Source organism: Hoplias malabaricus, chromosome 4 (assembly GCF_029633855.1).
Source record: "Hoplias malabaricus isolate fHopMal1 chromosome 4, fHopMal1.hap1, whole genome shotgun sequence".
NCBI classification, from domain to species: Eukaryota; Metazoa; Chordata; class Actinopteri; order Characiformes; family Erythrinidae; genus Hoplias; species Hoplias malabaricus.
Window position 1 is genome coordinate 24941631 of NC_089803.1, and position 27134 is coordinate 24968764.

Below are 27134 nucleotides of genomic sequence, written 5' to 3' on the forward strand. Positions count from 1 at the left end.
AACCCGAGTCATTTCTCTTCTTTAGCCTTGAAAAAGGCTTAAAAAGAAAGAAAATGTGAAGTGAAGCAAAGGTGTGTGACGAGGGTGGAAAATGTGGAAAGAAACCTTTCTCATTTGGCGCCACTGGGCTTTTTAACCAGAATTTAGAAAACCCGCCTTGAAGACCTGATTGGAGCATCTCTTGCTCCTGATTGGCTGTTTCCTGTACCTTGGTAGTGACATCACATAAAATGTATGACTTGGTAGTGACATCACATAAAATTTAACACAAAGACTTGAAGACCATCCCTTTTTGAATGAATGTCCCAGGATTCTGAATCATACTTTGCAAAGATTATATGTTAACACAAAGTAATATCATTGAGACAACCACGTTTTACATAATTATTAACCAAATACACACATGGTATGTGGCTACCTTGGATCTACATAAGTTCATATAAAAAAGAAATGACTTTAAACACACTAATCCCTCCCATTTTGATTGTACAAATGGAATTAATTTCAAACAGTTGAACTTGTTTTCAATGTAAGAACTTTGGGAAGTTTGAGTCTTTTAGAGTTAACAGTCTTTAAAAAGGGGTAAGATGACATGGAATCAAAGTGGAATATTATCAGAGTCTGTGTGTCTCTCTGCATTCTGCAAAGATTCTTCTCTTTACAATGTGTGTCCTTGGGTCATAAACCGTACTGGAGTGAGGTTTACGATCCTTCTTTGCTCTGTATCTCACATTCCAATCTGGGCTGTGCAAGGAGGGGATGTCTCTGAAACCAGCTAAAGTTCACTTTTTTTTATGGGTATTACAATCCAAGAAATCAGATTTCTTATTAGAAATTAATACACATTCATCAAATCACACTACAAAAAAACAAAAAAAATTAACAGTGAGGGTGAGGATGACAACAAAGGTAGCCATGAAACTACTACTCTTTCTGCTATGGTAAGGTAGATACACATTTGCTTATTTAATTAAGCCTATGTAAGTGGCTTTTATGTGTATTAACTTTCATAAATGTGTTAAACCTCAGAACAGTGATGTTGAGAGCAAGGGTGAGGACGGTAGCACTAGTGGACAGAACATAATTCTTGAAACTCCACTTTCTTCTATGGTAAGGAAGTAAAATCTCATGTACATGTTTGGTTATGTTAGCATGGTTATGTATAGTAACTTTAGTGTGTTAAACCTCAGGACAGTGATGTTGAGAGTGTGTGAGAAGACGGCAGTATAAGTGAACACAACAGAATCCTTAAGACTCCCCTTTTTTCTTCTATGGTAAGGAAGTAATATCTCATGTGTTTCATTGTTTGTTAAACCTCAGGACAGTGATGATGAGAATGAGTTTTTCCTAAAATATGTCTTATACAAATTTCTCATGAATCCATAAACAACAAAATCAGTTCCACCGTTTTCTATTACTTCCTTTTCCACCACACTAGATGAGTGCATTGTAGGCATTAAGGCAATTTATGCATATATTTAATACACCATAATGTCTGAATTTAACAAATGCATTGTAAAAATGATATGATGATTTAACTTAAAATGTAAATTAACTTAGCTGCCTTAACATTGAGATTTTATGAAACATTTAGCCACTTATGTTTAGGGTCACCAGGATATTTATTTTTTAAAGTATAGTTTTACAGTATAAACTGCAGACACACACACACACACACACACACACACACACACACATTCGCGTAATTATGAAAACGCATACTGTAATTGCAAAATGCACATCCATGTTTGATCTAATTCCAAACATACTGTATACACTCTCTTGAAGGTAATGGCTGTGGGAACCAATGAAGAGCAAACAGTTGGAAGAACACCTCAGACAAAATATACCCAAATGCCAAACTAAAAGAAGATGAGTCATTGTTGGCAATTCTGTGCTATGCATTGAGAGACACAACAAAAGTTGCAATTGGTGATCTATTAGAATTGATAAATCTGCATTGTCCAGAAGGTGGTAATGGTGTGCCTGTCCAAATTGCAACTATTGCATTGGAGATAAAATTCCCCACTGTCTGTACTTCCTGTGACACTGCCCCAGGGGATATTAAAACTCTTGTCAAATGTAGATCGATATTTATCAAAATGTCCATCCAAAAGCAAGTTGAAGAAAAATTAAGAGACTCTACATATGTAGAGTCATTAAATTACAAGTGGATAAGGCCCAAAAGCAGGACAGATGCAATAAGTGACATATGTGATGGAACAATGTACAGAGCAGTAAATGCTCTTAATGAATCTACCTTCTTAATGAATCTATGAACCTTTCATTGTCATGGAATGTAAATGGTGTCCCTATTTGCAAATCATCCCCATATCACATTTGGCCACTGCAGGTTACAATTACTTAATTGCCCCCAGATCTGAGAGGGAAACATGTCCTTCTTGGAGCCATGTCATTTCTGCAGCCTTTTGTTGATGAGTGTTCTCACATTGAGAAAGAAGGCTTCTCTGTCCAATGCAGTGGAAAAGAGGCACATGTACATGTTTATAATTTGCTCTGTATATGTGAATCTGTGGCTTGTTGTAATGTACAGAACACTACACAGTTCAATGGAGAGTATTGATGCAGCTGGTGTGATGCAAAAGGGGAAGTTGAGAAGGGTAATGGGTTTACTTGTGTGTATACATTAAGAGACAGAACAATGAGATCATACCTAGCACTTTGAAGATGCAGCACAAGCAGTATCATCAGGCATGTCTGTAAGAGGTGTTAAAGGACCATCACCACTGATGTTGCTAACATTTTTTAAAATGATTGGTTTGCTTTTGATTATATGCATGCTACTCTACTAGGGGTAACACAGCAACTTGTAACATTGTGGTTTGATTCTAAATACCACCAAGACTCCTGGTATTTGGGCAAAGATCTTGGAAAAGTTAATAAATGCCTGCTGTCCATCAAACCTCCAGTCAGTATAACAAGACTCCCACGTCCCATTAGCATTCGAAAATACTGGAATGCCTCAGAGTTCAGGCACTTTCTATTGTCTTATAGTCTTCCCTTTTTAAATGGTATTTTATCACAACCATATCTCGAATATCTACTCCTTTTAGTTCAAGCCACATACTTGCTACTGAATACTGACCTTACACTGGATGATATCAACAATGCAGAGATGCTGCTGTTTATATTTGTTGACCGTTTTGAAAGATTATATGGAAAGTGTGTCATACAATGTCTTCGTGATGCATCTTCTGTAAGAAATTGGGGTCCATTATGGTGCCAAAGTGCCTTTGTGTTTGAAGGTCACAATGGGACACTGCAAAAGCTTTTCCATGGTACCCAGGCTGTTGCAGATCAAATTATACAGGGCCTAGCGAAAGTATTCGCCCCCCTTGAACTTTTCAAGCTTTTGCCATGTTTCAGGCTTCAGACATAAAGATATAAAATTTAAATTTCTTGTGAAGAATCAACAACAAGTGGGACACAATCCTGGAGTGGAATGAAATTTATTGGATGTGTCTAACTGTTTTTAACAAATAAAAAACTGAAAAGTGGGGCGTGCAATATTATTCGGCCCCTTTACTTTCAGTGCAGCAAACTCAATCCAGAAGTTCAGTGAGGATCTCTGAATGATCCAATGTTGTTCCAAATGACTGATGATAATAAATAGCATCCACCTGTGTGTAATCAAGTCTCCATATAAATGCACCTGCTCTGTGATAGTCTCAGGGTTCTGTTTAAAGCGCAGAGAGCATCATGAAGACCAAGGTACACACCAGGCAGGTCTGGGATGCTGTTGTGGAGAAGTTTAAAGCCAGCTTTGGATACAAAAATATTTCCCAAGCTTTAAACATCCCAAGGACCACTGTGCAATCAATCATATTGAAATGGAAGGAGTATCAGACCACTGCAAATCTACCAAGACCCGGCCGTCCCTCTAAACTTTCATCTCGAACAAGGAGAAGACTGATCAAAGATGCAGCCAAGAAGCCCATGATCACTCTGGATGAACTGCAGAGATCTACAGCTGAGGTGGGAGAGTCTGTCCATAGGACAACAATCAATCGTACACTGCACAAATCTGGCCTTTATGGAAGAGTGGCAAGAAGAAAGCCATTTCTCAAAGATATCCATAAAAAGTCTTGTTTAAAGTTTGCCACAAGCCACCTGGGAGACACACCAAACATGTGGAAGAAGGTGCTCTGGTCTGATGAAACCAAAATCAAACTGTTTGGCCACAATGCAAAACGATATGTTTGGCGTAAAAGCAATGCAGCTCATCACCCTGAACACACCATCCCCACTGTCAAACATGGTGGTAGCAGCATCATGGTTTGGGCCTGCTTTTTATCAGTGGTCAAAATTGTTGGGAAGATGGATGGGGCCAAATACAGGACCATTCTGGAAGAAAACTTGTTGGAGTCTGCAAGAGACCTGAGACTGGGACAGAGATTTATCTTCCAGCAAGACAATGATCCAAAACATAAAGCCAAATCTACAATGGAATGGTTCACAAATAAACGTATCCAGGTGTTGGAATGGCCAAGTCAAAGTCCAGACCCGAATCCAATCGAGAATCTGTGGAAAGAGCTGAAGACTGCTGTTCACAAACACTCTCCATCCAGCCTCGCTGAGCTCGAGGTGTTTTACAAGTAAGAATAGGCAAGAATTTCAGCCTCTTGATGTGAAAAACTGATAGAGACATACCCCAAGCGACTTGCAGCTGTAATTGCAGCGAAAGGTGGCGCTACAAAGTATTAACACAAGGGGCCGAATAATATTGCATGCCCCACTTTTCAGTTTTTTAATTGTTAAAGTTTGACACATCCAATAAATTTCATTCCGCTCCACGACTGTGTCCCGCGTTGTTGATTCTTCACAAAAAATAAAAATTTTATATCTTTGTTTGAAGCCTGAAATGTGGCAAAAGGTTGAAAAGTTCAAGGGGGCCAAATACTTTTGCAAGGCACTGTAAATATGTTTTTTTACCTTTACCAAAAAATTCTGAAACTTATTTCTGTAGTCTACAATAGTAATTACTACCTTCGGAGTCAGAGATTTGTTGACCGAAATTGCATGCATCATTGTTGCATTAAGGAATATGTGCTTTTCCTTGGTTACCCTCTAATTAGATTGCCAACACCAAGAGAGACCTTTCTTATCCAAAGTATGTGAACCTCAAAGCAGAAATGTGCATTTTGTGCTCGTACAATTATTAGAGGACACAAAGTACACTCCAAAACAAGCAAAACACTGAGTAGAAGACTGGCTCATGCCGTTGTTACAAAACAAGGGCTGGTAGCATTAATTCAATCATTTGTTGACTTAGACAAAGCTTTTAGAGTCGGCCATGTATTAGTTGATCCTGTAACTTGTGGTAGTGATTACATCTGGTTTGGTTAAAGAGATTGATGTCCCTCACAATGTACAACTCATTAAGTGCATCAAAACAACCTGTGTGTATTTGAAAGACATACCAGATGTTGATGGCAATTACTTTTGTATTAAACCCAATCAATGGGAAGGTGATTAGAATATGATCAGTCTATTGGGTTTTTTTGACTTGATGTAAGTTTATTGTTTGTTTGTATTTCTTTGGTCTCTCTCTATCATAAATAATGCTCACAGACAGAAAAAGAATAACCATAATATTATTTGTATGACCCAAAACTACTGCCATAAGTCATACATTCCAATGAGGACATGGCTCCTGTTTTGTATCTTCTCATATTTTATGCTTTTGTTTTTGGGCTTTTGTGTATAACTTCAGAAAGTTCCTGTATGCTTGATACTTAGCCTGTCCTAAGTATGATTCTTTACCTAGCTATTTATACATGCATATACACCTCTTTAAATGCTCATGCACTCACTAAGGAACACCTTCTTGTATCTACATTCATTTTCCATACGGGAACGCTTTGTTGTTCTATAATTTCACTGTAGTTCATCTGTTTCTCTGCTTACGTTGTTCTCCTGTTCCTCAGTTGTCAGGACAACCACAGGTTAGGTATTATTTGTGTGGTGGATCGTTCTCCCATTTAAGGATGAATCCTGTAAGAGCAATTGTTAATCATCTACAAAACATTTGCTCCCTGGCTAAAATTGTCGGATGTTGTCAGTACCAAAAACAATATCCTGCAAGTGCACTAGCTGTAATTCTTCATTACTGCATTCTCTCAGCCCCACTGTCCACACGAGTACGTTGTAGTTCTACAATTACAAACTGTAATTCATTTGTTGCTCTGCATACTTCTTTTGCCCCCTTTTACCATGTTCTTCAATGCTCTTAAAGCATGAAGCAATAAATTGGAAACTGCTGGTAGATATAGGCAAAAAACTGCAGGTCCCAGAGGGCATTGCATTAACTACACTGAAGCCAGACATGTTGCTGTACTCAAGGTAAACAGATGTGTTTTGTAGAGGTGCTCTTGTGGTTGCTGGTGATATAGCACAAAGTTATTATGGAAATGATGGTACTGAACATCCATTAATAATCCTATGTATGATTCTAAATAATGACTCTCTAAAAGTAACTGTAAATAAATGTCATTTCTAAAAAACCTGCTGAATTCTATTGGTTTAGTTCTTGCTCTAGAAATGCTAGCATTCTGCAGTATCCAAATCCTGCAGGTAGTCACTGGGAATCGAGTTCTTAATGAGTTTCCTTCAAGAATAAGCACATTGTGAATGATTATGTCCTGCAGGACTTCTCAAGGAATATATATGAGCCTGAATAATTATTAAAATCCTGCAGGTGTATCTGGAGTCTTATCCACAGGAATTTCTAATCCCTGCAGAATTCTTACAGGATACTGATTCCTTCACAAAGGTTCAAATTCCTACAGTATTTTTTTGTAGGAGAAAGCATCCTGTAAAAACTTTGCACTGCTGAAATAGTTACAAAAGAGAGTGAATCACTTCAAGTGAATTTCAAGCAGTGCTTCGTTGTCCCAGTGTATCAGAGCAGCAGACTGTGAAGGAAAGGAAGCAGTGCCATGGGAATAGACACTGCAAGTAAAACAAAACTCAGGCTATTTGTGACAAATGTCTTGAAGCAGTTTGTGGGGTCTCTACACAGCAGGTCAAAGTTACACGCGTTGACTGAGTAGTCTAACTGCACATCAGACCACATGAAATGCACAAAATGAAAGTGAATACAGATGACATTTATCTTATAGCCTACTAAATATGTTGCAATTTTTTTTGCAAAGTAACATTAAGTAACATGTAATGTCTTTACCTGTCCAGTCTCAGCCTGGACAAGTAGGCTATAATGCTGAGCAACATTACACATAATATAGCAGAGTTAGCTAGAATGAATTATTATTAATGAATTATGCTCATTGACCCGCTGTAGGTTCCTGGCTCCGAAATTGAATCTGACCCAAAAGTAATAATTCAGTACAATAAAGGTGCACACACAAAGAAATGACCAAGGACTGGTTTTATCACACAACTGGTTTATTAAATGTAAAATCAAATAATGAATATTGATTATGCTCCGGTTTCCTCCTACAGTCCAAAAACACACGTTGGTAGGTGGATTGGCGACTCAAAAGTGTCCGTAGGTGTGAGTGTGTGAGTGAATGTGTGTGTGTCTGTGTTGCCCTGTGAAGGACTGGCGCCCCCTCCAGGGTGTATTCCCGCCTTGCGCCCAATGATTCCAGGTAGGCTCTGGAACCACCACAACCCTGAACTGGATAAGCTGTTACAGATAATGAATGAATGAATATTGATTATACATTCATATAGTGAAATAGATTACAGCGATACATGAGGGAGCAGGGAGATTAATATGAGGAAATTTCTCTATGATAACTACCCTAAATTCTAAAAAGCCTATAGTTTATCCCAGCAAAGTGTTCATCACCAATCTCCTGAGCTATAAATGAATTTAACCAGTGACCCTAGTTATCCCTGGAGAAAAGTGGAGATGGCTTTTAGGACTTCACAGATGAACTGGGCTTTCTTCTTGAAGACACTGACCTTGAAGCATTGCACCTCTTCTTCCATTTGGCTTTTTATTAAAGACACAGCCTTGAACACAGTGACCACTCCGTCGGAGCAGGTGGCATTCTGAGGGTCATGTGCGATTCTCCTTCCTCACTGAACTTCCTCCTTTTGAGAGATATGTCCATGCAGGTCTCTCCTGGGTCTGAAAGTCTTTCTTTAATGTACCTATTACTTATATTGCACTCAATGTAAGGTATTTTGTATAATTTGTGCTGTAGTTTGAATGTTAGATTCTCTTTTGTAAGTTGCTTTGGATAAAAGCGTCTGCCAAATGCATAAATGTAAATGTAAAAATGGGTCTTTGCTCAGAGACACCACCTCAGTAGATGATCATTCTGCGGGAGCACGTGGCCTTCTTCGTCACAGATCTTGAGGCTCTTATCACCACTTTGAGGGTCTGAGGCCTGAGGCCTCTTTCATGCTTTGGGCATGGCATTGAGCTTTGCTGGATTTAAACTATAGCTTTCTAATATTACTACTAGAAATAAAGATAAAACGTCTGTTGGAATTTCTGGACTCTCTTAGTTGAGCTTCCTGACTGGAAGCAGAATCACCCTTTGGTGAATCTAAATTCCCCCTTCATTCCACCCCTCCTCTTTCCTTCTCTCTCTACATTTTCTTTCTCTGTTCTTGGTTTGTTTTGCCTGGGCTGAAATCTTGAAGAGCTGGAAAGCGAGAGCCAAGCCTAAGAGTCTAAATTATCACAGCACTGGTTTTTAAACTAGGTTTTAGGAATCCTGCCTTGGTCCTCAGGGATTGAGGATTGGAGCATCTCTCGCCTCTGATTGAAGGTTCTTTTAGACTAGAATCTTCCTTAGTAGTGACATCACATACAATTTATGACACTTCACAAGACACAGACTTAAGGAAGATTCCTGTTGACTGAGTTTCCAAGATTTTTGAATCATGCTTTTCCAATATAAAAGATGAGATATTAACACAAAGTAATATCATTCAGACAAAACCATGTTTTATACCATTGTAGCGTAGTAACAGTATTAGAGTTCGTTATGTTTAATGGTGATTATCACTTATAATTATTATCATTATTGAATTTAGATAACAATATTAATAATTTATCAGAGATTGAAATACTGTCAAAGCTAGGGGTAAATTTTCAGGAATAGACTCCACACACCATATTATTTCAAATAATGGAAATATTTTACTAAGAGGAATGATAATAAGTTGATAAACATAGCAAAATCATCAAAATCTCATGGAATCAACGCAGGTGAAACCAGTTTGAATTTAATAATTGGCTAGGCTATATGACTTGTGAATAATAGGGGTTGCTAAATGAGGTTTTAATTAATGTATAAATTTATCAAGAGACTTAATTCAGCATCAGCTTCTGAAAATGAGGAATTTACTTGCTTACTCTTGTCTCTGTTCTAACCAAGCCGATGGATCCAGCAGATTTAATCTCCGTTATTCCAGTTCTTGGCTTGTCACAGCTGAAGGTAGGCTTGTTAGGGAGGAGATTCCCTCCAGGATGAGTCAGCCACTTTCAGCGTCCTTAGACGGTGTGACGTCAGTGGGGGGATTCCCTTCACAGAGTACTGCTGTCCTGGCTGGATTGTCTCCAGAGTGAGGAAGAACATCACAAGGAAGCACGCTGTTTCCTCCGATCCTCAGAAGCGATGCCCTCAGAAGTCAGAGTATAATGCTAACACATTAGCTATCAACTAATCTCGGAGGTGGCATCTTATTCTGGCCAAAATATGTTTCACCTGCTTTGATCAGTCGTAAAATTAACTGATTGTGCTACAAAACTACAAACACAAAATAAAATTTGAAAGTTACTGACAGCTAATCGACCTATATATATATATATATATATATATATATCTCAAGTATATTACTACCTATTCTAGGTGTTAATTCATTCTTCTAAATTGAGATAGGAATCTTTATTCGTGATTAAAACATTACTTCATATCACACGATTAGTTAGTAGACAGTCACCTGAGAATAACATAGGATAACATTAATAAAACATTGCACAATACATGCTTAACTTCAGCAGAAACATACGTCCAAACGTCCAAGATAATTCTCTTTTGGGATAGGGAAAAATGATTAGGGTGGCATATGATTTCGCAAATGTCCACTTGGGGGCTCTGTTGGTCCATGCTGTTTGTCTGGTTTGAATTCGACTAGAGAGGTCACCATTAGCCAGTCCTGGGGCCATCTGCCGATGTTGCGATAAGATAAGCGTTCGACCGTCCGACGTGGAGGGTGATCGGGGGTCCTGGGGTCTTCCCCTTGGGTGAGTTTTATAATCCCGTTCCCAAGGCTCTGGTGAGTGATCTTTTGCTTTATTGGTCATCTGGTTATCATAACGTCAGAAAAGGACCACTCGTGTCATCCTGGGGGTCACTGAAAGGTGTTCTGCTTAGCCTTCTGGCTATCAGATATAGGTGTGTGTGTGTGCGTGGGGGTGCGTAGTCTTTCAGCACACACTCTGTGGATGCAGCGTTCCATTTTCTCCTTTTATATAAAAGAAAATGGAGGGTCTGAGTCTTAATTTTTCATTTCTTGATCTGGATCCATCCTCCACTACATCATTCTTAACCAATTAACAGAACACTCAGTGCTATTGCTTCTGTTCTGGATGAACGCAGTGATGTTTCCAGACAGAATGCTGACGAAGAAAACTCTTCCCACACTCCGAACAGTGATACGATTTCTCTCCTTTGTGAATGCACTGGTGTTTTTGGAGATTACTCTGTTGAGTAAAACTCTTCCCACACTCTGAACAATGATACGGTTTCTCTCCTTTGTGAATGCGCTGGTGTTTTTGGAGACCACTCAGTTGAGTAAAACTCTTCCCACACTCTGAACAATGATACGGTTTCTCTCCTGTGTGAATGCGCTGGTGTATTTTAAGATAAAACTGGTGACTAAAACTCTTCCCACACTCTGAACAGTGATACGGTTTCTCTCCTGTGTGAATGCGCTGGTGTATTTGAAGATTAAACTGTTGAGTAAAACTCTTCCCACACTCTGAACAATGATACGGTTTCTCTCCTTTGTGAATGCGCTGGTGTTTTTGGAGACCACTCAGTTGAGTAAAACTCTTCCCACACTCTGAACAGTGATAAGGTTTCTCTCCTGTGTGAATGCACTGGTGTATTTGAAGACTACACTGGTGAGTAAAGCTCTTCCCACACTCTGAACAATGATACGGTTTCTCTCCTGTGTGAATGCGCTGGTGTATTTGGAGATTAAACTGTTGAGTAAAACTCTTCCCACACTCTGAACAATGATACGGTTTCTCTCCAGTGTGAATGCGCTGGTGTTTTTGGAGACCACTCAGTTGAGTAAAACTCTTCCCACACTCTGAACAGTGATACGGTTTCTCTCCTGTGTGAATGCGCTGGTGTATTTGGAGACTACTTTGTTGACTAAAACTCTTCCCACACTCTGAACAGTGATACAGTTTCTCTCCTGTGTGAATGCGCTGGTGTTTTTGGAGATTACTCTGTTGAGTAAAACTCTTCCCACACTCTGAACAGTGATACGGTTTCTCTCCTGTGTGAATGCGCTGGTGTATTTGAAGATTAAACTGGTGACTAAAACTCTTCCCACACTCTGAACAATGATACGGTTTCTTTCCTGTGTGAATGCGCTGGTGTTTTTGGAGATTACTCTGTTGAGTAAAACTCTTCCCACACTCTGAACAGTGATACGGTTTCTCTCCTGTGTGAATGCGCTGGTGTATTTGAAGATTAAACTGGTGACTAAAACTCTTCCCACACTCTGAACAGTGATACGGTTTCTCTCCTGTGTGAATGCGCTGGTGTATTTGAAGATTAAACTGGTGACTAAAACTCTTCCCACACTCTGAACAATGATACGGTTTCTCTCCTGTGTGAATGCGCTGGTGTTTTTGGAGACCACTCAGTTGAGTATAACTCTTCCCACACTCTGAACAGTGATACGGTTTCTCTCCTGTGTGAATGCGGTGGTGTATTTGGAGACTACTTTGTTGAGTAAAACTCTTCCCACACTCTGAACAGTGATACGTTTTCTCTCCTGTGTGAATGCGCTGGTGTTTTTGGAGATTAAACTGGTGACTAAAACTCTTCCCACACTCTGAACAATGATATGGTTTCTCTCCTGTGTGAATGTGCTGGTGTTTTTGGAGACTACTCAGTTGAGTATAACTCTTCCCACACTCTGAACAGTGATACGGTTTCTCTCCTGTGTGAATGCGCTGGTGTTTTTGGAGACTACTTTGTTGACTAAAACTCTTCCCACACACTGAACAGTGATACGGTTTCTCTCCTGTGTGAATGCGCTGGTGTACTTGGAGACTACTTTGTTGAGTAAAACTCTTCCCACACTCTGAACAGTGATACGGTTTCTCTCCTGTGTGAATGCGCTGGTGATTTTGGAGATTAAACTGGTGACTAAAACTCTTCCCACACTCTGAACAATGATATGGTTTCTCTCCTGTGTGAATGCGCTGGTGTATTTGGAGACCACTCAGTTGAGTATAACTCTTCCCACACTCTGAACAGTGATACGGTTTCTCTCCTGTGTGAATGCGCTGGTGGATTTGTAGACATATGTTTTTAGTAAAACTCTTTCCACACTCTGAACAATCATAAGTTTCCCCTCTGCGTTTCCTTGTCTGAGATTTCCTGTCAGTTGTGTGAGTGTGGGGAGTATCCAAAGATGTTTCCTGAGAACTAGAGCTTCTGTCTTCCACATCCTCACATGTAATCCCTCCTGATCTCAACATTGTGCTGTATCCGTCTTGGAAAAAATTTTTGACTGTCTGGAAAATCTGTGAAACTGGCGTGGACAACAGGAGCCAGAGAAAATATCCAAAGAGATGTTCTTCTGTCCTGGAGCACAAAAAAGAAAAGATAAATTAGTTAAATTCACTCTCTCCTGGTGACCATTATTCTCTCAAATTTGTAGTCATTTCCTCCTTAAATAATGTAACAAACAGCATAAAATAAGTCAGTGTTATCATCTCATAGGGCAGGAATAGAAAAACACGCCTGTCTGTTTTCATATTTCTGAAAGTGTGTGGGTTATGGACAGAGGAGCTGACTTTGCATCAGAAAATAAAAGACGTGCGTCACAGAAACACCTCCACACATGAACAAGAGATTATGATAAAATCTCAACAACTATCAAGTTTTTCACAGACAGGGATTAAGGCTAGTCCTGCACTATATCCTGCTTTCAACAGGAACAAATCACAATGTCTGTTTGTCTGATGTCAGTGCCGGGTCAGAGCACACTGGCGTCCATCTGCTGCTTCTGCCCGTATCTCACTCGTGTTTTGTTTTTGTTGGTTTATTTGTTTTGTTACATTTATGGCAGTTTGTAAGGGTACCTGAGTGCAGTGGGTTTTTCTCCTCTGAGAGCTAACCTGAGCCTGGTTTTCTCTGTCGCTGCATGGAGGTTAGCTGTTTGTTATCTCTGATGCTAACTGCTGGGCCTGCCGACTGTGGGAGTCGTTCCCATCGCTGCAATTCGACAAGTGCCTGGCTGTCTTTGCTGCCTTTTGCACTAGGACAGTGGACCAATGAGCCTGCTGCCACTGCCTGTGCTTGGTGTCCTGCTGTGGCTGTTGCTGCAGTCACTGACGTGGGCCAAGGGAATATTTGCTAACATCAGCACCAGCAGCTGTTGATTCAGCTGAGAAGCGTGTTCCCATGCTGGTTTTCTGGGGTTGCTCCTGCTGATGGCTGGGGGAAGCACGTCCTCAATGTTCGCCAACTGTGACTGGCGACCTGCTGACTCTGTTGTTGGTCCACTCTGCTACCAGCCACTAAAACTGCTACAATGACTGTCCATTTTGGGACCCAATTTTACTCTGTGGCTCTATGCTTTCTAGCCTGTATGTACCCTTGATTTGTTTTACTTTTGTGTGAGAGTTGTATTGTATTTTTTTTTGTTCGGCCCTGTGTCTGTTTGTCCTTTGATGTTTTTTGTTGGTTTCTTAATATTGTTAGCTCTCTGGGTCATTGAAAAGTGCTTTATAAATGTATTATTATTATTTCAACATATTTCTGTCTGAATGTTCAGTAAAACACTAATGTTGAGCAGAGCTCAGCTAAGTGCAGCGTGAACGGTGTTAGAGCCGTAGTTATGGACACAAAGCAACAAGGGGAAGTATCCCATTTCTACTCTCAGTCCCCTTCATCACTTAAACACTGCACTCCTATTGTTTCATTAAAGTGCTCACTTCAAAGTACTACTTGGGTTTCAGGAAAGAATTTGGGACGATGTGAGACTGCCCTGTGATTGGTGGCTGATTTGAGAAGAGGGTGCTGTGATTGGCTAATGCTGCGATCGATCTCTCTGTGGAAGTTTACATTTTCCTGAGAGGCCGACTGGTTGACCTCTGGCCGAGATTCGTATTTTCGCAAACTGAATTTTTTCAACATAAATTTGTGTCAGCATTTTTTTTATCTGAAATTTTTCACTCAGAATTTTTGTAATCTGAATATTTTTAATGTGAATTTTACAAATCTGAATATTACACCACCTCAAATTTTAAGGTTTATCAAAAATTCTGATGAAAATAATTCTGATGAAATATATTCAGACAAATAATTCAAATATTAAAAATTCAGACAAAATTCAGATATTCAAAATTCAGTCAAATATAATTAAAATATTTAAAATTCAGATACAAGAATTCAGATTATTGTCATTTATTAAGCTCCATATTTCTCTCGTTTGTAGCTGATAAGGTCATGGTCATTAGCTCCGGTATTAAGCCTGTGACATGCATTTCAAATGTAGGTATGAATAAATTTTACTTATTATATAGATTATTTTTTATTTAAATAAGGCAACGGTAGTCAAGTTTATTTATATAGCACATTTAAAAAGACAGTGAATGTCAGCCAAAGTGCTGCACAATAAAAATCAACTAACAAATCAAACCAGATAAAATAAAAAATAAAAAAAAAAACATACATATAAAAGAAATAAAACAAGTAAAAGAATCTAACAATAAAACGTTGTGGAGAAAAATACTGATGGCAAGACAACATAAACCGAGGCAGAACAAATGGCTAAAGTAATTTAAAAAGACCCCAAGGCCAGAGAAAATAAATAGGTTTTCAAATTGGACTTAAAAGTTACTATTGTAGGGGATTGCAGGGAGTGGGAGACTGTTCCAATGTCTTGGAGCGGCTACAGCAAATGCCCAATCTCCTTTGAACTTCAACCGAGAGCGAAGGGTGTCTAAAAGCAATTTGTCAGAGGAACGTAGGGCACGTGTGGTAGATCGAAAGCAAAGATCATCCGAAACATATTTCGGAGCCAGGCCATGGAGAGCTTTAAGACAAACAGTAAGATTTTAAATTCAACTTTGTATTTCACTGGTAGCCAGTGCAACGATTTCAACACAGGGGTAATTCTCTCCCTTTTCTAAGTACCGGTCAAAAGCCTTGCAGCTGCATTTTGGACCAGTTGCAATCATGACAGGCTGGATTGAGATATACCCAGGTACAGAGAATTACAATAATCGATACGGGAGGAGATAAAAGCATGAATAACTGTTTCCAGGTCTTTAAAAGACAGTATTCTCTTAAGTTTAACTATATGACGGAGTTGAAAGAAACTACCTCTCACAACAGTGCTTATTTGCTTTTCAAATGTAAGATCGGTATCAATGATGAAACCAAGGTTTTTTACTTGGCTGTGTACATTAGATGACAGACGCCCCAGTTCATTGGCCATGGTGGGACTCAAGTGGGAATTTCCGAAAATGATCACATCTGTTTTGTCTTGGTTCAGTTTGAGAAAGTTTTTAGACATCCAGCACATCCCTCAAACAATCCAACATGAGTTTTAGTGAGCAATTCTCTCCTGATTTCAGTGGAAGATAAAGCTGTGTGTCATCGGCATAACAATGATATGAAACATTATATTTTTGAAAGATTAACCCCAGAGGGAGCATGTACAGAGAAAAGAGGATGGGTCCCAAGATAGAGCCCTGAGGTACACCACAAGTAAGAGATGCAGGAGAGGAAGATGAAGACTGTCCTATATTAGCAGTGAAAGTTCGATTTTCTAAGTAGGAGGCAAACCACTTCAACGCAAGATCCTGGATGCCAACATCACACAACAAGCGATCTAACAGGATGGTGTGGTCAACTGTGTCAAAGGCTGCACTTAGGTCCAGGAGAATTAAAACAACACACTTTCCTGAATCAACTGCTAGGAGTATGTCATTTAATACTTTAAGAAGGGCAGACTCGGTACTGTGATGTGCTCTAAAACCTGACTGAAATGTGTCTAAGATATTATGTTCGTCTAAAAAAGAAGAAAGTTGATGAAAGACAACCTTCTCCAAGACTTTTGACAAGAAACGTAGCTTAGAGATTGGTCTAAAGTTATTGAGGACTGATGGATCTAGGACAGACTTTTTTAAAAGAGGCTGAACAACTGCATGTTTAAAACAAGAAGGCACAACACCATTAATGAGACTGCTGTTTATTATGGACAATATACTTGGACCAACTGAAGACAGCACATCTCTAAGAAGCGGCGTGGGGAAGGCATCCAGGGAGCAAGTGGTTGGTCTCATATGCAGAATTAAATCGGTGAGATCCAAAAGTGACATGGGCTCAAACTGACTTAGGAATGCAGAACGCATAGGTAGAACAGAGGAGCCAGGTGCCGGACGGTGCAAATGCTTGGCAATGATATCGGCAAAGTATTTAGCTCTGGCTGCTTTTACCGCATGCTGATAATTATTCAGACATTCATTAAGAATTTGATAGGAGATTTGGAGTCTATCTTTCTTCAATTTCCGTTCTGCTTTCCTACATTGCTGTCTGAGTGCATGAGTAACACTGTTGAACCATGGTTGAGACTTTACTTTAAATCTTCTATTTTTAAGAGGAGCAATTTGATCGATGATCCCAATGCAGGTAGAATTAAACAGATCAGTCAGCTCATCAGCATTAGTGCCAAAAGGGGGATTTACGGAATGGCTCTTATTTACATTATCTCCTGCTCTGCGGCTGAGAGAGAGAGAGAGAGAGTGTGTGTGTGTGAAGGGCCTCCTGTTCTATCAAGAAACAAACTTTCCCTTCTAAGGGACACAGACAAAGTCCATATGGAGTTTCAGACATTCCTATGTGCTGTACACACTGTGCATGTATGGACAATGCAATACACTTCAGAACAAAGACACAAACACAAACAATTGAAAGTTAATCAATGAAATAAAAGAGCCAATGATATGATAAGACAGGAAATACAGCAACATGACAAACACTCCTCTTAGGTCTCCATGCACTCTCTCCCAATTAAAATTGCTCTCTGCACATACCACCTCTCTCCATATCTCAACTGCACCTCTCACATTATCCTGTTTCAGTGTCATGTTTGAAATCATATTTTTCTGAGCACTGTTTATTGTGCAACGTTTGGTTATGTTTCTGCTGTTTAACGTTGTCATTATTACATTTACATCTTGAAAACAAAGCGGAAGTATTTTTCCCCTCTTTTGGACTGTATAACCTGCATTTTTTTTTAAACTGATGTCATCACCAAAACATTATGTCATTACCAGAACACCACTGTCATTACCACCATGATACTTAATTTATAGCAAAAGTAGTTTTAAAATGTTTTACTACAATTTTGCTTTTACATGAAAAACCTAAGGAAAAATTAACTCAACGATCAAACAAATAATTTTTATATATAACTAAACATTCATACATTACAACAAGTGTGCATAATTATGATTTGAACGAAAGCATGAACACATTGTGACATATGTAAAACTAAATTTTTAGTTTTATTTCGAAAATGTGATAAAAGAAGGCCCCAATTGAAGAATCATCAATAAACTGTGTGTAAAAATCTCTCTGATGTTTATCTTCAGTAAAACAAGGTATAAACGATGTGTAAATGTCTCTGATGTTTATCTTCAATAAAACATGGAATTAACGGTGTGTAAATATCTTAAACACATTTATCTTCACTAAAAACGGTATAAACGGTGTGTAAATATCTTAAGCACGTTTATTTTCAGTAAAACACTGTATAAACGGTGTGTATATATCTTAAACCCCAGCTAGCACGGTAGATCTGGGCCGATTCTGGCTCAGGCTCAGCACTGTCGGCTGGTGCCGCATTCACGCCGTGTCTGGCCCAATTCTGGCTGCATGTTGGCACTGTCGGCTGTCTGCCGTCTCGGCATGAATGCGGCATCCTGTATCTGGCCCAAGTCCGGCTGCACGTTGGCACTGTTGGCTAGCTGAGGCTTGGCGTGAATGCGGCACGCTGCATCTAGCCCAGTTCCGGCTGCACGTCGGCACTGTCGGCTGGCTGCCCTCTCGGCATGAATGCGGCACCCTGTATATAGCCCAAGTCCGGCTGCACGTTGGCACTCTCGGCTAGCTGAGACTCGGCGTGAATGCGGCACACTGCATCTGGCCCAACTGCGGCTGCACGTTGGCTGGCGAGGCGATTTCCATTGCAGTTAGCGCACTACACTGATCAGAGCATTTTATTAAATACTGCGTATTAATCGTTTGTGGCCCACATCTAAAAATAAAAGAAAATACTGGTAATTGTCTGGAAAACGATGTAATAAATGTTAAATAAATAGAATCATTATTTTAACTTGTTAAATGCCATACAGTTATAGGTAAGCTCTGTATTGTAATATTTTAGAATATTGATGTAATGACTGGGACACGAACGACAAATGACTATGATAAATAGGGTTAATAAGGAGACAGTGCCGTGCTGAAGGGAGGAAATAGTTATTTAAGTTTTTGAAGACGACAGCTTTAAAATGAATGAACTCTGAATGAGAAAACGAAAGGTGGCAGAAGTGAACCGCTGTAAAAACACAGAAGAAGAAGACGATGAAGGTTCACGCTCTTTTCTGTGACCGCGGCGCACGAGCAGCTCTCACCGGCCTTGGGGAACAGCTTCATCCCTTAAGTAATTCAATTTAACCTTATATTTTCAGATACATATGTATTTTGGTATCGCCCAAATGTAGTTAACATCGTTAATGTTATGTATGTTACTCTATAAACTGCTATACGTTACATACGTAATATTGAACCGTTTTTCTAGCTAGCTCTTTTTTTCCTCTGACATAGAAAACATTTAAATGACATGACAATCGCTCATACATGAGTTATTTTAATTTGAGTAATTATGTGGTTTGATGGCGTATTTTACAAGACGATGTGAGCATTTTTGTGGGTTTTTGTGTCACACAGAACAGTGTAGAATATAAAATAAGAAATAAAACTGCTTAAACACATTAAGGTACTAGCTAAGTAGGTTAAAATACATTCTCAATCTCAGTGCTATTTTTTGGTGTAATGTAATGTTTTAAATATATAATTCCACATACACTAAACTTAACACTTCTTTGTTAAGGAGTAGCAGTGATTTTGGGCTACTGATTAATGGGTTGAAGGAGGTTATATTGAAAACGAAAGAAGCCTATTTACTGAGAGAGAAAAAAATAAACAAAAGCATGTGAAGTGGTTTATTTTTGGAGCTGTGAACTTAGTTAAATTTTTCAAAATTAACTATGAACATTATTTCATTTTCTTTATGTAATTATGTAAAGATGAACTGCAGTAAGAAAACTAGTGAAGGCAGTGAGAAATACAGGTTGGCAGGGAGAAAAGCAGACAGGAGGTTAATTTAAGTTATTTAGATGAGATCTTTAGCATCAGTTGTAGCATAATCGTTTGTACTATAACCTGATAATCTTTTACATTTGACGTTCTGTAGTTAATAAATCTGCATGAGTTTAGCTTTTCATTAAATATTTTTAAAGAAAATATATTGAAGAGAACATAACGTACATAATCTCTATATGTTTAATTATAGAGCTGGAAATCAACAAGGAGTACATCTGAGGTGACTACACTTGAGCATTCTTTCACTACAATGCACGTCCTGAAGGTCCCTGTTGTCCAGGCTGACAGAGATGAGGATACGGCTGATATTTCCATCATTGTTCAGGGCAGTGAGGTATTGACAAAGTGTGACAACACAGCAGAGGCTTGCAAACTGTTGATCGAACAGATGTGTGCCATGAATAAGTGTCAAATGTGTACTTCCACACATTTGAGGAAACTCAAACTGTTTTAAAAGTACCTTTCTGGCTTTTTTTGTTTTGTTTTGTTTTTTTACTTTTCCAAACCTACTGGTGAATTTTAAGCGAATTGTTGGCCTTAGCATAGTATATTTTTAAAGAAAAGTCTGAATTTAAATGGCAGTTCTTAGAGTGTAAAACCAATTGTTTTTTTGAAAAACAGTATTTGAATGTTAATTGGATTTAGGAAATCATGACACTGCCAATTTCAAATTTCCAGTTACAAATGTATTTTCTATTAATTGATTTTATGTACTGTTTGTATACATTGCAATTGCTGTATGCTTCCATTGTTTCAAGGTTGTATGAAAAGCACACTTGCTAATATTACATTGTCAGATATGTTGTCATTGTGGTGGTACCCTCAATTGTACATATTTGTACATTTAATTAGGGAATATGATTATATTATAATTATAGATTTTAAAATGTGTTGATTTCAAACACCCTGTTTCATCTCTAGGACTTTTATTATGTTTTTTGTTATATTTCTATAATGAAATACTACAAACATGTCTCCCTCCGGAGAAGAGAACGCAATGTACCTTTAAGAGACACAACTGGACTTTTAAACACTTGTACCTTTAGTGACCAATAATGTACCTTTTTTCTGAGAGTGCAAGGTATTTTAAAAAGCAGTAATTTCACCATGAACCTGATTGTACCCTTTTCTGAGGAAAGGGAGGGTGCTATGTGTGTTTTTGTGTTGGTATGGGTGGTTTATAAGGACATTTTTCCTGACTTTTCAGTGTATTAAGAAGACAGAGTGGTATAGCAGGACAATATCATGTCCTTGTAAACTAAATGCTATAAATGTTGTCTTATAGGTGCTATAAGGCCCCCTGTGCAATTATTTTGAATGTATAAAATCTAATCTAAAATCTAAAAACACTTTTCACAAGGTGCTTTCAAGATATTTCAGAGCATTACAAACCTGTTTCACCCATGTGACTAAGTAATTGTCCCTGAAACCTGAAAACTGGGTTTGCCTCCTGTGGCAGTGACAACTGCAAACTTCTGATGAATTCTCTTCTGATTTCTATAACTTTGTTTTACATCAGGATTTAAATCTCTGTAGAATGTGGCATTAAATGCTAGCGTGATCTACATTGTCAGATAAGTTTTAAATGATGTTTAGATTCAACAGATCTAGTTAAGTTGGACCCAGTTGTCAATATAGTTTGTTTAATTGGTTTATTTTCTATAGGTGGGGCAATTATGGGTGAGCTAGACCAGAGCAGCAGTTTTTCTTTAGTTAATTATATACTTTAAAAACTGCACTGTGCCTGAAAGTTTGTGAACCCTTTAGAATTTTCTACATTCTTCTATAAATTTGACCTAAATTTTTGTCTGTTTGATCTGAATTTAAGTACAATAATCATGCAAAAATAGAAGGAATTGGGAAGTGGCAAATTATTTTTTTCACAACACTCTACCTCTTTCATATATAATAATTTTTTTTTTAATAATGTGCGATTTATAGGTCAGCGGCTCATCTGGAGAGAAGTTCAGTCAAGAACTACACAATTCATCAGGGGAGGAATACATTCCTGATTCAACATCATCCTCTGAAAGTTCAGACTCTGAAATTGAATCTGTTGGAAATCAAAGAAAATCTGAAAATCTTGGATGATTTCTTTCAGAGACTTCAAGATTAGATTTCACAAATGGCTTCTGTGAAATTAACAATTCCACTAATGATCAGAATAGTACCAAGATTTCAGAAGCAGAAGAAAATTTTGGAAGCAGCACAGGAATTACAAAAGGAAAAAATTATTGCTTTGTTTGTGGAAAGCCTCAAACAAAAATCTCACATAAGACAGACAGTCAGGAAATTGCTCAGGATCTTAGTCTCCCTCATGGATCAAAAACCAGGAAGCTAATACTGGAAAAACTAAGGAATGAGGGAAATTTCAGGCACAATTCAGAAGTAAACAAGACTGGATTAGGTTGTATAAAAGTAAAAAGGAATCTAAAAATGGGTAACAAAAAAGAAATTTGACTACTGTCTGTATTGTAAAGGAATGTTTGCAAAGAAAGAACTGTGGAGACATGTACGAAGATGCCCTTTAAAATCTGTAGGCCAGAAACAGAGCTCAGATGACGAAGTGAATGACCAAAGAAAAGTTGTGGGTGTGGCTGTCTCTCAATCCTCTCACCTTCAGCCCATTTCTGAGGGTGTGTGGAAGATGTTGGGGAAAATGCATCAAGATGATGTGTCTCTTGCCATAAGGTATGACCTTTACATATTGCAGCTTGCTCAATCATTATTTAATAAACACGGACATGATCCCTCAAAATACGAGTACATACGCCAAAAAGTAAGGGAGCTAGGAAGATTACTTGTTACGCTTCGTAAATCTACCAGCATATAACCTGGAAGAGGCTATAAAGCCTAAGAACTTTCTCACACTCACTAAAGCAGTGAAAGAGGCAGCAGGATTTGATGCTGAAAGCAATAGCTTCAGGCCTCCAAGCCTTGCTTTAAAAATTGGTCATTCTCTGAGGAAGGTCAGTGACCTTGTACAGTGCCGTGCACTCATGGCAGATGATCAGGAAGGTGTCAGGTCTGTGGACATGTTCCAAAAGCTGTATGAAACAAAATGGTATGAGTTTGTCTCAAATTCTGCCTTGTCAAATCTCTGAGGCAAAATACAACAAGTCTTCTCCCCTGCCACTTAATAAAGACATCCAAAAACTCCTTTCTTCGCCAGGAGGCAGAATCTGCACTGAGGTTCCTAAAAGAGACGGGATCGGCTACCGATTATGCTACCCTAGCTAGACTGACAATCTGTCAGGCCATAATCTTTAACAGGAGACAGGCTGGTGAAGTGTCAAAAATTACTCTTAAATACTTCCAGGAACGGAAGACATCAAAGATAGACGATAGGTAGCGAGTGAAGGCGTGCTGTGAGCCACAGTGCAGCCTGGAGAGGGGACTTTTAAAGCGAATTTTGTTAATGACAACAATATACACCACCCCACTCTTCGAGTATTTGAATATTCACCTAATATCCTGGCTGAAGCTTTAAAGCCTTAAAAATGGTATTCGGGACAGCCCTAATGCCTAGAAACCCTAGAAAACTCATTTTGGCTGCTTTTATCTACAATATTGTTCTTTCGATTATTACCCAAAGCTTACATTACCAAAGATGGATGATGTAAGCTTTGGCCTTTCTGAAATGGAAAAAAAAACTTTGTGAATATTTTGCTAGAGTTGAGATTAGAGGCAAAAGAGGTCGAAAGGTTGCTGTGTTGCTCACTCCAGAAATGACAACTGCGCTTTCTTTTTTAGTAAGTAAAAGACAGGAGTGTCTTTTGGAGGACACAAATACTTACCTCTTTGGAATTCCTAGATGTCAGAGCCATTACAGGGGCCAGGACTGCCTTAGGTATTATGCAGACATATGTAGAGCTGAAAATCCTGAGAATCTGAGGTCTACAAACCTTCGAAAGCATGTTGCTACAATCAGCCAGGTCATGAACCTGAAGGACAATGAGTTGGACCAACTTGCAGACTTTCTTGGGCATGACATAAGGGTACACAGGGAGGTCTTTCGTCTGCCGCAGTCAACCATTCAGGTGGCAAAGATCTCTAAACTCCTAATGGCTACGGAAAAGGGACATTTGACTGACATCCAGGGGAAATCCCTTGACCAGATTGAAGGTTTCTAATTTGGAGTTTCACATATTTACAGGTAGCGAGTGAAGACTGTGAGCCACAGTGCAGCTTGGAGAGGGGGATTTTAAAGCGGGGTTTTGAAGCGGATTTTTGAAGCTCTAAAGCCTTAAAAATGGCATTCGGGACAGCCCTAATGCCTAGAAACCCTAGAAAACTCATTTTGGCTGCTTTTATCTACAATATTGTTCTTTCGATCATTACCCAAAACTCATGACCATAGAAGAGAATGTGGATGTAAATCAACCAGTAAACTGAGACTGGCTTTATGGCTCAGCTCTGTACACCACGATCATCTAGTACAGTGACTACTTTTGGCAATATAGTGTAAGTTAGGCGCAGTGTCTGCAGTAATGCTGTCACTCACCCATCCAAATCATTGTATTCAGGTGTTCCAATCACTTCCATGGCCACAGGTGTATAAAACTAAGCACCTAGACATGCCAACTGCTTTTACTAACGTTTGTGAAAGAATGGTTCTCACTCAAGAGCTCAGTGAATTCTAGCAGGTTACAGTGATAAGATGCCACCTGTGCAACAGCTCCAAGCTGTGTAGGTTCCATGCAGTGAAAAAACGGCAAAAGATGTCATGCGTATTTGAGGTTGTGACAGTTTTTTAATAAAATGCAAAAGTGAAAGTTGGTGAATAATTCATGTCCTGCTTCCTTGTTTTTTAAAATAGGATTTTCAATCCATCCATTCATTGGAATGTTTGTTATTTTGACAATAAATTATCTGTCAGGATTGCTGTTTGTACCTTAGCTATCTCATGCCATGTGTTGTTATCAGTGAATTGTTTTTGAATGTTTTATATGTCTTTTTCTCAAAGTTACACCCAGTATTCCATATAACAACCATGAAAAGAGGAGGAGGACTATCCAGTATTGGCGAACAGAACAATCCAGAACATTAGAGACTTTGTGAGAAACAAGGGTGTAGCTCTTAAGAGACATAATGAAGATTGATGTTTGAGGTAAGGTCTTAGTATAAGAAGCAGCCCAATAGATGTGGCCAGTGTGTGTGTGTGTGTGTGGGGGGGTTGATTCAGCATGTAGGGTGTGTATTTTATCAAAAATTTGTTTTTTTTTATACACTTGCTGCAAAGAAGCCACAAGAACCACATTTGCTAAATAAAAGCTCACAGACTTGTCTTTCACCTGCAATGGACATGTGGTATCAGCAGAACCTCAACTTTAATATTCCTCAAAATAAAACTGGAAGCCACAATGTAAATACATTCCAGGATCCAGCCAAAAATGAGGGTGGAGCTTGTGGTCCAAAAAGTACACATGCATTCGTAACTCAAATTCTTTCGCCAAATGTTATGAAACTTCATAAATTTTGTATGGGGGTTGTATTGTACTGTATTATATCATAGTCCTGTTGTGTAGTGATGGGAATTTTGGCTCTTTCGGCTCCTAAATGGCTCTTTGTTTTACCACCTCTTTGTTTACTTATTTCCACTGTTATAGAACAATATTACCTACATTTTACATGACTATATGGACAAAATATTATTGTTCAATATACAAAGGATCTGACACTCCACTAACAGCAGGTAGCATCACACCCCACACACTTCTTACAGACTCATCACACACTACACAAACCACACAATCTGAGAAATCAGAATTTCCTAAACTTAAAACAAGTGTTAATCAGATTTGATGTTGTTGCCAAAATAAGCCCATTCATGCTTGAATTCTCACATTTTTGCTAGTTTTAATTTAGTGTTGAGATTTGTTGAAAGGTTTTAACATTTTAACATAATTTTCTGAAATAATATATCAAAATATACAATTAAAATATGAGCTATTGGCCAATGTGTATAGTTGGCTTATTTCCTGTATCTTTGTTTTGTTATAAATGCCCATAATCAATTTTAAGCTGTTTTGTGGGGGGGGGGGGGTGATTTTTGCATTTTGTGTATTGTTTATTGTGTATTTATTGAAAAAAAAAAAAAAAAATAAATAAATAATATATATATATATATATATATATATATATATATATATATATATATATATAAACAGCTATATAAATATTAAAATGGAGTTGTAATGTTTTTTTCTTTTCCTGGTTTGTACTTTTGTAACCTGAGGTTACATAGTGATAGGGAAAGGAGTCTTGGTAATTGCTCTGTAGTGTGCATCAGTGAGCAGAATGCTACAAACTGTTCATGAGGTTCTTGTCAGATATTATCAGTAACATTTTAAACATTTAATATTCAGGTTAAACTATTCCCAGTTATTGACACAGGAGCGTAGTTTGACTGGAAATGACTGCTGCGTTGTAAAATGGCCACTGCAAGAACAGACTTTCCTATTAGAAATTAAAGTTCAAGCTATTTTTGATTAAACAATGCTGTATGTTTATGATTAAAGAGTCAAGCAAAGGCAGCTAATACCCAGCATCCAGGGGGAAAAACATTCCAATAAACTATTTTTAAATGTACTTATAGGTTCACTTTTATATTGTGACACTCAAGGATGTGTTGTCCTTGTTGTTCAGGGCTGACCTGCTAAAAGGAATCATTCCCCTGTATGTGTAGTGTAAAATGCACTGACCATGTAAACCATTTCAGACCTTATAATCAATGTTAAAGACATGTCTCCATAAACCTCCAAATTTTCAGATGTATCATATCACAGGATGGTAAGTTCAAAATGTAACTTTTAAGTTAAATGTATCTTATTTAAAACTTGTATTATTTTTGAGACATTTAGCTCCTCATTTGTATGAAAAGAAATGTGTGTTCTTTTAAACCATGTCCCATAATGGTTTTTGAAAATATCCCTGTAAACCACCCACACCAATAAGTGTGTGTGTGTTGGGGGGGCGATGTACAGAAATAAACTATTACAACCGATAATGAGCCAGATCTTGGCCGAGTCTGGAACTAATGGCGTGCTTCTGGCTCAAACTCGGCCGTGGTCCGGTTATCGCGATTTAGTTATGCCTTGCCGGACTAGGGCCGAGTCATTTGAGCCGCGCCTCAGCCACAACACTCGGCCGAGAGTTTCCCAGACTCGGGCCAAAACTATCGGCCCACTCTACGGCCGAGTGATCACTAAAAACGGTATAAACGGTGTGTAAATATCTTAAACACGTTTATCTTCAATAAAACACGGTATACACGTGGTGCAAATATCTTAAACACATGTTTACCTTGAGTAAAAACGCGTCTTGATTTCTCTCAGACAGTCTACAACCCTACTCCTGCTGCTCCCTCAGACACACAACTCCTTTCCTGCTTCTCTCTCAGACACACAACTCTAGTCCTGCTTCTCTCTCAGACACACAACTCTTTTCCTGCTTCTCCCTCAGACACACAGCTCTACTCCT

At 38.6% G+C, this 27134-nt stretch overlaps 1 protein-coding gene across 2 annotated transcripts; it reads right to left on the reverse strand.

Annotated features, from left to right (window-relative positions):
* Positions 1 to 7426: 7426 nt before the first annotated feature.
* On the reverse strand, positions 7427 to 27086 carry LOC136693937 (zinc finger protein 850-like). 2 transcript variants are annotated; one of them, XM_066667198.1, is made up of 2 exons: positions 26958 to 27086; positions 7427 to 12836 (listed from the first exon to the last, which is right to left on the reverse strand). In XM_066667198.1, exon 2 carries the CDS (start codon positions 12728 to 12730, stop codon positions 10577 to 10579), a length of 2154 nt encoding a protein of 717 aa, XP_066523295.1. In that variant the 5' UTR covers positions 12731 to 12836; positions 26958 to 27086; the 3' UTR covers positions 7427 to 10576. The 2 variants fall into 2 exon arrangements, with proteins under 2 accessions (XP_066523295.1, XP_066523296.1); XM_066667199.1 differs by lacking the exon at positions 26958 to 27086 and adding an exon at positions 13373 to 13436.
* Between the last annotated feature and the right edge of the window lie 48 nt (positions 27087 to 27134).

Bases quoted from the DNA above. Each gene is read 5' to 3' on its own strand.
- LOC136693937 (XM_066667198.1), bottom strand. From the start codon at position 12,730: ATGTTGAGATCAGGAGGGATTACATGTGAGGATGTGGAAGACAGAAGC.